The 13726-nt window shown below is 36.1% G+C and overlaps 1 protein-coding gene across 6 annotated transcripts in view; it reads left to right on the top strand.

Annotated features, from left to right (window-relative positions):
* The window catches only part of VPS13B (vacuolar protein sorting 13 homolog B), a 431250-nt gene that overhangs the window by 366306 nt on the left and 51218 nt on the right, over positions 1 to 13726 (top strand). For all 6 annotated transcript variants that reach the window (XM_068183911.1, XM_068183916.1, XM_068183903.1 and 3 more), the window contains 3 exons: positions 518 to 714; positions 9172 to 9353; positions 11137 to 11486. In XM_068183911.1, the coding sequence (XP_068040012.1) occupies positions 518 to 714; positions 9172 to 9353; positions 11137 to 11486 (729 nt within the window). The remainder of the gene's footprint in view (positions 1 to 517; positions 715 to 9171; positions 9354 to 11136; positions 11487 to 13726) is intronic.

Here is a 13726-nt window from a genome sequence, read left to right as displayed (position 1 = left end):
TCTTAATAAACTCAAATTTTGTTATGTAATAGAACTAAAACAATGAGTTAAAAAAGAATAATGATGACTAGAGTGTCTTTGACACCATGATGTATAGACATCTGATGGATTTTTTGGCTGCATAATACAAATAATGTTTAGATTAATTGTCTTTGTTATTCATGGTTTCCTGTGGAACAAGCAGCTATTTTTGTACAGAGGAAGAGAAAGCTGGAAGTGTTAGTCTGCAATGATGTTCTAAAAACATTTTCATTTAAGTCAAGGCAGCACAAGATCTGAGTAATAGTTACAGTTAAAATTTCAGTATGACCATTTACTTTTATTTAGTTTAATTCGTTTTACAGTTTCAGCGTATAAACTAAAATGCATTATATTTGCATTATATATATTTACATAAAATTATTTGCATATTTATATATATTTATATATGCATATTTATGCATATATATTTGCACATGTGTGTGTGTGTGTGTATATATATATTTGCATAAATTATTCCTTCTCCCTTTTATGACAGGTTCCTTGCAGCTTGGAGTACTGGGATGAGCTTCAGAAATCATTTGTTGCGTTCCGGGAGTTCAGTCTATCAGAAAGTAAAGTCTGTGAACTGCAGCTGCCCAGCATCAGCCTTGTGAGCGATCAGAAGGAGCTCATAGCCTCTGACCTGTGGAGGATTGTCCTCAACAGCAGCCAGAATGTGGCTGATGACCAAAGGTAATTTTAAAGGAGGGGGGGAAAAGACATCTAATGCTACACTCCTGAGAAACCTGTTTCAAGAGACTTAGAAATTAAGATACTTTTTTTAATATGCGATAAGAGCAGTTAGTCCTGCGTGAGGTTCAGACTGTAGCTCACCTTCACATAAGGACATGGAGAGTGCACAAAAAGAGCTTTCCTTTAGGTTCATAAGGCAGCCTGGCAGCATCATAACCATCCGTTTTTTAAATAGAAGGGTTACTGAAAAGTGCAGACAAACAGGTCCTGAGACCTCTTAGCTGCATGAGGCAGTAAAATCAGCTAATTAACAAAAGAAGGCTTAGGTGCAATCCATCCTATAATGTTGTAGTAAACATTCTTCTTTCATGCAATACTTACACATCACCTTGATTCTCTCCTCAGTGCAATTCAATTACTATTTTAAAGATATGGAACAAAATGTTATTATTTCAATTGTATTGCATTATTATTCACACGGATCGCTTACTGTGCTAAAAGGAAAAAAAATTAATCAGTGTTTTTAAACACTGGGGATCCATTTTTCATTATGTTTATAGCTAGAAACACTGTGCAATTACAGATATTCATTCTGTTTGTATTCATTTCATTTTGGTTAATGTGTAGAGTAAAATAAATAAGTACAAGTTCTGTCCAGAAACAGCAGTGGAATTGCTTTCAAAGACCTGCTTAACATTTTATATTCAGAGCAGAAAACCCAAAATTACTCTCTTGGACCATTGGTATTTGCTGATTCTTGCTGCTTGTTCATGAACCCAAACTTCAGTGAGGATGTAGCATCCACGTATGTGTTGAATGAAGCTACAGAATTCAGAGAAATCAGAGAATATGAGCATGGCTAAAAAAATCAATGAATAAAATTAAACATCTGGTTTCCATTAATAGTATCAGGTTGGAAATGATTTCTTGATGTTAATTGTGAAAGAATGCATTTTCATCATTGAGAAGTTAAGTGTTTTAGACAAGGTTAATTCCTCTGAATGTGGGACCCTGGCAGAATTGCCTTCCTGGTCAGCTTAACACCACAGAAATGTGAACTCGGTGGGAACTGGAAATGATGTAGTGAAATTTAGTAAATTTTTTTTTCATCAAGGCATTTAGCACTGTAGTCATGTTTATTGTTTTCTGCTTGAATAGGGTTTATCATTAGATGCAATGTTTCATTCAGAGAACTCTGATAAGCTAATGAGCTGTAATTGTTCAGAAACAGGAATGAAACTGAAGCATTTGTAGTTCACTGCACAAGGATAGCAGGAGATGAATGAAGGCAGCAAAAAAACATTTACCTCACTACTGAAGCATTTGAAGGTAAATAAACAGAAAAGAAAGAGGGAAATCAAAGGAAAATTCCTTGGAACTGACATCTACCTGTCCAGAAGCTGCAGAGTCACTAGTCCTGATACTTTTGTTAGCCTGGGGAATTCATAATAGCTTTTAAGAAGTGTGGCTTATATCTACATAAACTAAGAGTATTTAAAGATTTAAAGATTTGTATAGGTCAGGGTGAGCTCCAGAAGCCAGAAACCTATAGGATATACGAGGAAACCCTCTGATTTCAATCAGGGGAGAGAAAAAGTTATATTCCCTGCCTCAGCAGTGTTTTTAATTTGGAGGCATGGGTTTGCTCTCATGACACCATACCTGGAGTACTGTGTCCAGTTTTTGGGGCCCCAATCTTGAGAAAGATGTGGACCTGCTGGAGTGATTCCAGAGAAGAGCCACAAAGATGATCAGAGGGCTGGAGCATCTTTCCTGAGATAGATTTGAAATGTTTCAGTCTGAGGAAATCGCAGCTCTGAGGAGACCTTAGAGCAGCATTTCAGAACCTAAAGAAAGCTGTAGAGAGATTTTTACAAGGACATGTAGTGATAACGGGGGATGGATTTAAGCTGAGAGAGAGCAGGTTTAGATTAGATATTATCACCCACTATGAGAGTGGTGAGGCACTGGGATAGGTTGTCCAGGGGAAGCTGTGGATGCCTCATCCCTGGAAGTGTTCAAGGCCAGGCTCAGTGGGACTTTGACCATCCTGGTTTTGTGTAAATTGTCACTGCCCTTGACAGGGATATTGGAACTATGATCTTTACAGTTCCTTCCAACCCAACCCTATCTGTGGTTCTATGACAAAAATTCAAACTGATCTCTAACTTCAAACAAAGCTGCACTGCAAGCTTTCTTAAGGATGGCTGCAAGAAGGACTGGTATGGAAGAAGTAGTCCTGACCAGTCTGGAGTGATCCTTATCAGAAAAACTTCATTGGTCAAAACAAGAGCAGCTGTTCCTCAGATATGAGGTTTTGACCTGTGGTGTTTGAGGCACAGTGGCTTTTTCTTGAAGACAGAGCAAACATGCCAGCAACATGTCACTGACCTGGAGGTTTTGAGACAGTGCCCACAAAACTGAATGTGTATGGTTACAGCTACAGAACAAACTGAAGGTAATGGTTAAGCCCTAAGAGATCATGTTCTGTTAAAGGGAAGCCTTGTGTAGGAGGTGGTGACAAAAACTGTGGACCTGCAGAGAAGATGAATCTTTCTAGATGTCTGGTGGCTCGTAGGAAGTCCATGTTGGCAATAACTTTTCTGAAAATGTGGCTTCATCAACCATGCTGGTATGGACAATTTCTTCTCACCAAGCACTCTGAAATATGTTCTAGATTCTACTTAACCAAAAAACACCAAACTTTCTTGGTTTTCAGAGAGAGACAGTGCCCATGTTGCGGTAAATGTCAAAGTCTTGTTCCTAAAGCCAGCATTTAACATGGGATTTTGCAGACTTGTGGGAAGAGCCTCAAGGCTTAATGCCAGTGCTGAGTGTTAAACCAGGGAATTCTAATGCTGAGGGATCTGTGAGAGTAAGAAACAAAGGCTGTGTAAAAGTTGAACTTCAGTTTTCCTTTGCACTCGCGATGATTTGACATTAATTACATGCTGCAACTTATGATTGGTTAGCAATTGTAATACTCTATTAATTGTAAAGTATAAAAACACTTAGTCATCTTCGAGTTTATCTTCTTAGTGTGATGTTGCATTTTGGGTCACACTCTAACCACTGCCATATGCATGCAGCTGCTGTTCAATGTTAATATTTTTTCCTTAAAATTCTGCAGGGTTTTTTTTTTTTTGTGGCAACCTCTGTGATATGCTAATTATTATTAGCAGAGAGCTGATCCGTTGTGGTTTAGTACTTTATTACTGATTCCTAACATTGGTTATAAGGTACGAAATTTAGGTGTCTCATGTGACAGGAAAACAACAAGGATTGTGAGAAGAAGTAGATTCAGCTGATATGATGAGCAGTAGCTGTCAGGGTGAAATAGAGCAACCAGTAATGAATATGGGAATATGCAAAGATGTCATTATTCAAATTCTGTGGTATGCAAGCTCTTCTGAGATTGATCAGGAGCTAACTGGAAGTATAAAAATCAAAGAGCTATCTGCTGGAGAGTATAATATATACATGTATGTTGTTTATTTTTGAAAATTTTGTATCCCATTCATTATTTCTATGTATATGTAATGTTTGCATGAACATTTATGAAAGTTTATTCAATGAATGAGCAAATTTGAAGTATTAAGTGAAATAATTTAGCATCTCTTTGGGGATGTAGTACAGTGTTTATGAAAGAAATCATATATGGCATATATGTTTATGGAAGACCTTAAAACAGGGGATTAAAAAAAATCACAGAATAAATTGTTTTTATGTGTTGCATTTGCCTGTTTTAGGACTAACAAATCATAATTGAAATTACTTTTTAAGCTCTGTTTTGTTTATGAGAAAATAAAGCCCCTTCCTGGTTTGGTTGGGAATTATTTATAATATTTTTGTTTAAATGGGTTACACTACAAGATGTTTTATATATTTGTGCATCATCTGTGTAATTTAAACAGTATTTTTATCATTACTGACATATTAATGTAAAATAGTAATTGAAAGTGCCTTAAGATACAAACCAGGAAACAAGTACAAAACCTTTTAAATAAGTCTTAAATTGCTACTTTTTAGAAATTCAAGTGAGGAATCCTGATCATGTTTCTTGCTAATTGTTTCAGCTTTTATTCAAAGTAAATGATGTACTGGTTTTTGACCTCTAACAATTTGGGTTCAGACCAGTATTTGAGTCATAAATTTAATGAGTTAAGTGGTCTCTTTCTTCTTCCCAGTGGATATTTTCCCATGTTGTAGTTTCATCACAAATGGCAATTTTGGTTTAAATATTTCTCTCCTAAAATAACAAGAATAATGCAGGTCACATCTAAGTCATTGTTCTCAGTTGCCATGTGTTTAACTTGAGCTGCTTTGTATGATATGAAATATCATAATTTTTATGACTTTAAATAGATATTTTCCATTTAAAATATTCTGATATTTCCCAGCATTTAAAAAATAAATAAAATAGAAAAAGAAAAAAAAAACTGGTAATAAAGTCAGGTCAGTTTTATTTTTAATTTCCCCCGATTTTGCCACATTCCTCCTTTAGCATGATTTGCCAACACAAAGCAGTAGAATCTGGTTCTTCCTCTTCTTTCACTGCTGAAAAATTGTGGACAATCCACACTTCATTTTGTAGCTCCAAGGAAGCCAAGAAATGTGAAGGTGTTTTTGTATTTTATTCACTTGATGAACAAATTTTTATTTCACAATCGCATCTTCTTCTGATATTAATGCTCCTACTGTCATTAACCAAGACCTAATAGAAATTTTCCTGTATTTTCAGTTAACACTGCTTTATTTGCTATTTGTGCATAGCATATGATAAAGGGCTTAGGGTTTTTTTTGGTTTTTTTTTTTTTTGTGCTCTCTGCAAAGTTAAAGGAGAAAGTGGCAGTGCTACAGGACTGATGGAAGTCTACCTAGGCAAAAAGTTGAAATGGGATTCAATTTCAAATCAGGGTCATGGTAGTGACTACAGTTTCTCTTTAAAAACTGTTTATTTATACTATGACTTTTTATTAGAGTTGGGGTTTTTTAAAGAAAATACTATAATAATTTGCTGGTTTTGGTATATTTTGTACTGTAGCTGATTTATACTGTTACTGTATTCTTATTTTCTTAATGACATGGTGGCTATAATTCTGAATATGGTTTCTAGTTGAGTAAAAATCAAATGAACCTCCTCACAGATAAAACAATTACACTTCAGAAAAAGTCTGGGCAGGTGGGAAAACAGTGGTGAAAGATCCTTGTTGCATTTCCTTTCAGATGGTTCCTAGGAGGTTATTTTCTCTCTGTAGAGATAGTGGTTTAGGATGCACTGTCCTGCTCCTCTCAGCCCTCCACTGCCAGCGCTTGTCCCTCCCTGTCAGGGGAGAAGATGCAATTCCAGTTCTGTCCCATGGGGCAACTTTGTCCCACCCTTATTTCCTATTTCTCTCTGGTTAAGTTTTTAATCATCTGGTCGGACTCTGAATTTTGCAGGGTTTCATTGTTGGGCCTTTTTGGTTTCTAAGGAAACCATCAGGAAACAAAAAGCAGCTTTGAATCTTTTTGTTGCCAACATTTTAAATAGCTGAGTATTACCTCTCTGTGGTCTGTTGCTTGTGGGGCAGAAAAAATGGAGAAAAATTTGGCTAAATGCTTTACATTATGTTCCTGGTGTGAAGCTCCTACCACATTTCCTTCTGCATCAAGCATGTCCTGTTGCTCTGTCATCATGGTGTTTATGAGTGAGAAATTACAAAAGTTCTACCACAGTAAAATCCTCAATGAATAAAAAGCAGATACATAAAATTTAACTAAATAAGAACTTGGAAGGTTTTGTTTGGTATTTATTCTATGAAAATATACATCTCCAAAATACATCAAAAGAAATAAAAATGCTTAGTCATGGATAGGTGAATCAAGAAATAGTTTTCTAAGGAAAATAAATATATATTTTCAGAATAAACCTCAAATATCAGAAATAAATGTCCTTCCTCTTTACTGCAATCAGTGTTACAGCTGTTCATGAAATTAAGTCTTAATTCAGAATATCAAGGTGCAATTAGTTTTTTTTTAAAGTTCTTCATAGTTTGGTTAACATTTGTTTGCTCTCATCTACCCCAACAGAAAACTGTTTTCATTTCATATGCTCCTGAACTTCTCTTTCTAATCAAAATGCAATAAGCAAAAAAATCTTAAAATATTAATAGTTACTTTGAAAGAACTAACCAGTTTTGCAGATTCAAAAGTACTTAGTTGTCTAAATCAGCATATGAATTTCTGTTCTTTTGGATTTGGTTCCTTCCTTTGCTCCAGCAATCTAAGAAATATCCATGGCAGGGCAAAGTAAAGCATACTATTTCTCTGTTATCCAGTCCCACAGATATTCTATTATGTGAATACAAAGAATAATTTTATTTCCAAAGGTGCCAATTCTCAAAAGGCATACAACACTTGTTTTGGAATGTAAACAAGAAATTTAAACCAGTAAAGAAGCACAGGAAAGCAGCTAAAATTCTAATTAAGTCATTTATGTTTCATACTTTCCTGACCTAATCCATTCTTAGTATCCTGGCATAAATTTTTTAATAATTACCTAATCTTAGCTGGGTTTTACTGCTGCATAAGTATTTTATGTCCACAAACCTTAAGTTGGATTGAAGCTCTATAAATAAATACTATACTAGATAGATACTGCAACACTAAATGATACTGATCAATTTACCTATCCATGGAATTCCATGCATTTGCAGCTGAACATTTTGAGTACCTACTGTATTTGTGCATAATTTTGAACTAAAACACATTGCATGATGAAAAATCTCGTCCTAAAAGCTTAAGATATTTTGCTTGGAAAGCTATTGTTCAAATCTAAACTTATGTTTGAATTTAAAATATCTTTAAAATGTTAATGGAAGTGGATTTATGATGCTTTATAAAAACTAATGTGTCCTGGCTTGTAAGATAAGCATATATTCTATTTGCCATCTGTTGGAGGTGGGCAGTTTCCTTATCTCTTCCAAGAACAATGTCTCCCTCTGGGGAGATATCTTCTGTTAATGGGCCATTGAATGACTCACTGTGTGACTGATGGGATTACATCATCCCACTGTGAGATGCTCCACCCAGAGGGAGGAGCCAAGCATCCCTACCTGCATAAAATCAGCATTTTTTGGGGCATGAACTATGCCTCTTGGCTGGATTCCCAAAGGAGCAGCTTCTTCTCCGCTGGATTCCCAGGGGAAGACCAGGCCCATCTACTCTATCACCAGGCCTTCAGAGAAAACTACACCCTTCTACAGGACCACCGCTTCATCAGCATTTCATCTGCCATTCTTGGAGGAGCAGTCACCACTTAACTGGACTATCACCAACACCCTGACTCCTCAGGGTGTCAGGTTTCTGACTCTATAAGTAGTTTTGTTTGTACTAATTAAATTTTTTTTATTTCGCTTTTTCCTAGTAAAGAACTGTTATTCCTATTCCCATATCTTTGCCTGAGAGCCTTTTTATTTTGAAATTATGGTAATTCGGAGGGAGAGGGGTTTATCATTTCCATTTCACGGGAGACTCTAGCCTTCCTTCACAGACTCCTGTCTTTTCAAACCAAGACATAATGACTTTCTGGCAAAAATATTAAGTTGACCTTAGTCCCTCTTTCATTAAATTTTATTTTAAAAATAAAGACATTATTTGACTGAGGATGCGGTTGTCATTCTCTTGGATCAAGTCTAAACTTTTGAACTAAAACTTTTGAGAGCCAGACTTCAAATGGAGTGAGAATAAGGAGCATTAAGTTTTGGATAATTATAAAAATTATTTGTACTTCTCTGATGTCTTAGCAGGTTATGGAATTGTGATGTAGTTTTAGTTTCTCTCAAAAGACTTAAAGATAATGCTTGGAAATTCATGGTGTTAGGAGTACAGCTATGAAAAAAATCAGGAGGGTGGTACTTTAGATGTATAGTTAATATGTTTGTAAAGGGCACCAGTCTCTGCTTATAGTACTTGGAGTTTATTTTTTAATTATGATTTTAGAGTGAGAGAGGCAAAGGAAATAAAGCGTACAAAGACTAGGGGTTCATACGTAGAATTAGTTTGATGGTTGCAAGTTGTTTTCCTTAAAATCAAGTGGAAAAAAACAAATTATATTGACCCAATGAACTTTCATCTCATTCTTACAGCTTTAATAACGATAATGTACTCTGTTCAGCTATTTCAACCATTAAAGATACCTGGCATATTTTGGTTTTATTTTTTGCATATAGGCTTTGGGTTTGTGGTTCAAATATTTGTAAATTGAAAGTGTAGTTTGATAAAAGGCTGGATGGATTGCAATCTTGTCTGTTACGTTCTGCTTTGAAAAAAGTACGGACACTGGCATTAGCAGTTAAAATAAAACCATTTTGTTGTCTGTGTCAGAAAATGAGCGTGAAACATCGTCAATTCCTGCTGTAAAGCTGCAAAATCCTGGAAGTGCTGAAGTACTACTTTGTTACCTTCTTTCTGCAGCTCAGAAAGTGAATCTGGCTCCCAAAGTGTGTGCGATCAGCTTGTGACCCCCACGGCATTAGCGGCTTGCACCAGGGTTGACTCCTGTTTTACCCCTTGGTTTGTGCCATCACTAAGTGTGTTGATCCAGTTTACCTGTTTGGAAGTCCACCTATGCCATCATCTTGATCAACTCGGCACAGGTATGTACTGCTTTATGGAGAATAATAAAAACATATAGCTCACAAATGCCGCTTAACCACTGTCCTGCTCAGTGTAGTCCCCATTTCCTCATTCAAACAGGCATTCTTGAAACAAGCCATGACAAACAGCCACCAGTGCCACAGGCTTCAGGGTGAAACTGATGACTTGTGTGCACTGAGCCTGTCCACATGGCTGACAGTGAGGCTGGAAGAGCAGCCCCTTCCTGCCCCCGGAATGGGTAACTGTAGAAGCCGTCTGTCTTCCATAGTCTGATTGGGGACAGCAGGTGCCACTTCACTTTTGAGCCATCTTAGTGAATGAATTTGATCTTTTACATTTTCCAGTGTATTAACAGTACTGTTAAAATACTTGAAGATTTTGCAACCCGCTTAGTAAAAATTCCTTGGAAGAGCTCTGAGAACTGCAGATTTAAGTTATTTCAGTTATGATCACTTTGGAGCTACATCTGGTTTTGTTCAGTGCTCTCTTGTCATTGCATTAATGGCAAATACATTCCAAGAGATCTTTGGATTATTGTCTGATTTTCAAATGCCAGGAATGCTTTCTATGGAAGATTGGCGAACTTCTTGGATAATTTTGACTGGGACAGCTTTCTTTATGTGTAGTTTTTGTGTTTCTGCAAGTATTATAATATATTCATTATCAAATCATACCAAGGCTGACATTCAATGACTAGCAAATAATTTCTTCTCTATCAGCTACCTCTATCAGTACATAATCTTCCTCACTATTACAGTCCAATTTCAGATGCTCAGTCTTTAAAATTACATATACCGGAAAAGGCAAAAATCAGATTAAAATCAAAGGCAGCTGTTTTATTTCTCAACAATGACTGAGCTTATGTTGTTGTTACTGTTGTTGTAGCATCTAAAGGCCTTAAGTTTTGGGGCTCCTTTGTGCTATGTTATACACAAAGGGAGCACAAAACTTGTTGTATCCATTGCAGTTTGTAGAATAACAGGGCTTGATCCTGGATAGGGATGAGTGTTTTGGTTCCAAATCTGTAGAGCACTAGAGCATATGCTAATTTTAAGCATGTGAGTAGTTCCAGCAACATAAATAATAACATCAATGGAAATATTCACATGCTTGATGTTACACAAGGGGTATACGTGCCTTGCAGTGTCTGCTGCCTCAGTGCTCAGTACTTTGCACAACTGAGACTTCAATGAACACGATAAAATCTTTTTTGTGATACATTTCTCATGCTTTAGTCTCAGGATACTGTTTTGTTTCATTTCTAGTATTATGGGGTAGTATGTCGCATTTCAGTGGGTTTGTGGTCTTGAACTGTCTGTAATTGCAGGAAAGGCAACTTCCAGTGTAGAGCCTGTTGGCCTGCAGAGTCACATGTCAGCAAATACTGTATTGCCAATTTTTATTGTGTTTGTAATGTGCTATGTGTGGAATATCATATACACCTACTGTAGCAAAAATTCTCCCAGAAATATGATCCCTGTTCCAAATAGGTGGCAATCTGAAGCATTGAGCAGTGTGTAGATAAAGAAGTTTCGCTGGCTGTTTTATTTACCATGAAAAGATTTAGTTCTGCAGATACTTTTTGTTTGCAGCTGCTATTAATAATGATACTTTTTTACATCTAACAAACAGTGTGAACAAGATTCACTTCAGATTTCAGAAATGTCAACTCTTTGATAGATTTACTTGTTTTCATCTTATGTACAAGCAGTAAAAACACAATTTACAAAACCTAAAGAGTCCAGCAATGGTTCTAGTCTTGTTTATTCTTTTACTTTTCAGCACCACCAAAGTTTCTTCAGCCATTTTTATCTGATAAGAGCATGCCATCTGAACTAGAATACATGGTAGTTTCCTTTGATGACCCTCATGTATATCTTCGTCAGTGGAATGATGAGTCAGTGTTCCAGGAGATCCAGTTTTCAACTCAAGCCGACTGTAAACTTCTGGAGTGTCGAAATGTGACCATGCAAAGTGTTGTGAAACCTTTCAAAATCTGGGGGCAGATTGCTGTTTCCAGCAGCACAGCAGGAAGACTGTTCGACTGCACGATAATGGTTGACCCTATTTTCATCAGCTTTGGCCAATACGCACTTCATTCTCTAAATACAGCAATTCAAGCTTGGCAACAGGTATGCAAACAAAACTGTGATTACTTTAATAGCAAATTAGAATATCAACTCCTTTCATTAAAATATTTCAAGATTCAAAAGCCCTAACTTATACTGAAATTGTTTTTTTCCTAATACATATTAATTCTGTAATAGCAATGTAAATTAGGAAAAAAAGTATGTAAAGGTAAATGTAGCCAGAATGGCCTGAATTTCAGTGAAACTACATGGATTCATATCAGAATAATTAAAACTCTGGTCTTGAAATGCAAAATATTCCATTAATTTATGAAAAGGTGAGTGCCTTTTCATGATACATCAGCTCAGCTCAGTCTGAGCAACAGCACATATTGTTTCCAGCTACTACTTCCATCCTTATTGAAGTTCAACACTAGTTTCATGTTACATTCTGTGCAAGCAGCATTAATGGCTGAAGCCAGTCCCAGTATAAGAAACTTGCTTCTGCAATGACCCCTCAAAGGCCTGTAATTCCCTAACTCCACTATAGCCTTGAAATCAAATCATTCTCTTCATCTGCCTGAAGACCTATGTGGAGCCTGGGAATTAATTACCTATCATGGCACTACAATAACAAAGCCCCCGAAAAAGGATAAAACATCTGTTTTATATCAAAAAATTCTTTTTTAAGGGCATTCCATGGTTTTCTTGTTGCAAAAGGACATTCATAAAACAAGATCTAGTGTGATTTAAATCTTCACAGCTGGCTCAAATATCAATGTGAACAAAAATCTTTGTAGCTCCAATTTCTGTTTTTTGTCATATTTTGAACAATGCTTTTAATAAAAAACAAACATAGAAAATATAAGAGAGTCCTTGTAGGCTGTTTAAACCCAAAATATTTCTGACTTAGTACTAGTCCCTCATCTAAGACATGTGTGGCAACTACTGCAAAATGGCCTTCAGAAAGGTCAGTTTCCTCTTAGGATGGGGGGAAAAAAGCTCTCTCAGACATAGCTATACATATAAATAAAATATGGTGCATAAATATTTAAATGTTTTAAACCACATCACAGTATGAATGACTGACTGACTACTCTGTGCCTTGAAGGAATATTCTGAGTTGAAAAAAATGGAATTGTATATTTGATTAAGTAGAGCCATATGTCGCGTGGTATATTGCTGACAGGTACATTCTATGAATAGTTGGTACTGATTTATACATGGATTTGGCAATGTTAACATGAGCCACAGGAGGATATAATTCTGTAATTGTTGCTGTAATTTTCTCGTTTCCTCTCATGTCAGGAGTACTTGCCACCATGTTCTGATGTGGTGGGTATCTAGCCCAGAGTATTTGAGATTAAAAACTTGCATCGCTTTGAAATTAGGGAACAGTTAACACAGAAGTGGGTTCAAAATAGCTTATTAAATTAATTGTTGCCAAGATGTTTTTTATGTGACTTTACCTCCAGTTTGAGGGGGTTGGCATGCCCTGAACAGGGAGGGAATACATTTCCCAATAATAAGCATTGTTTGATGTCTGCTGTTCACACAAAATGCAGTATAAATGCTACAACAAGAAGCATGAATTTAATAACTGGGGAAGGGTTATTTGAATTCTCCACATATTTTTTACTGGATTAAAATCTGCAACAAGTGATGTTGGAGTCAGTAGACAGACAGATGAAGCATGAAACAATTTGGCCATGCACCTTTAGGTCAAGAGTTCAGAATTAACAGAAGCCTCTGTCAGTGTCTTTGTTTCCTAGATATGGACTGATTTTTGTTGTTGTTGTTGTTGTTGTTGTTATTTTTTGGTGGGTTTTTTCTATTGCTTTTTTTTTTAATCAAGTAATGGTGAGCAATTTGAAAGTACATTAAGCCTAAAAAATACCAGGCTTTATACTTCTAAGTCACATGCTGAAAATCTGAGAGGATTAGCACTTTTTAAAAACATTTTCCCCTTTTGACATGTTTCATTGTCTAATCTGAAATCCCTGTTTAACTACGAGCAGTAACTGGCTAATGCACATCTAAATACAAAGCTAGAGTAATAGGTTTTATAATTAAAGACCTGGGCAAGAAACTTCAATATTGTTATTAATTTAGTTTTATTATTTAATAATAACACAGACTATCAAGTGAGATAGAAAATGCATATTTCCTGTGAACGTACATTGGTGGAGCGTGTGGTATTTTCTTCCCTTTATTTGGGCATTTAAGCCTTCATGAATTGTTTTATGGCCTTATTGTTTTGAGTTATCTAGAGACAGAGGGTCATCTGAGAAAACAGCTCCCCA

This window comes from Anomalospiza imberbis, chromosome 1 (genome assembly GCF_031753505.1).
Source record: "Anomalospiza imberbis isolate Cuckoo-Finch-1a 21T00152 chromosome 1, ASM3175350v1, whole genome shotgun sequence".
NCBI lineage: Eukaryota > Metazoa > Chordata > Aves > Passeriformes > Viduidae > Anomalospiza > Anomalospiza imberbis.
The sequence above is the reverse complement of the archived record's forward strand: the minus strand, read 5'-3'. Positions and strand labels throughout refer to the sequence as shown.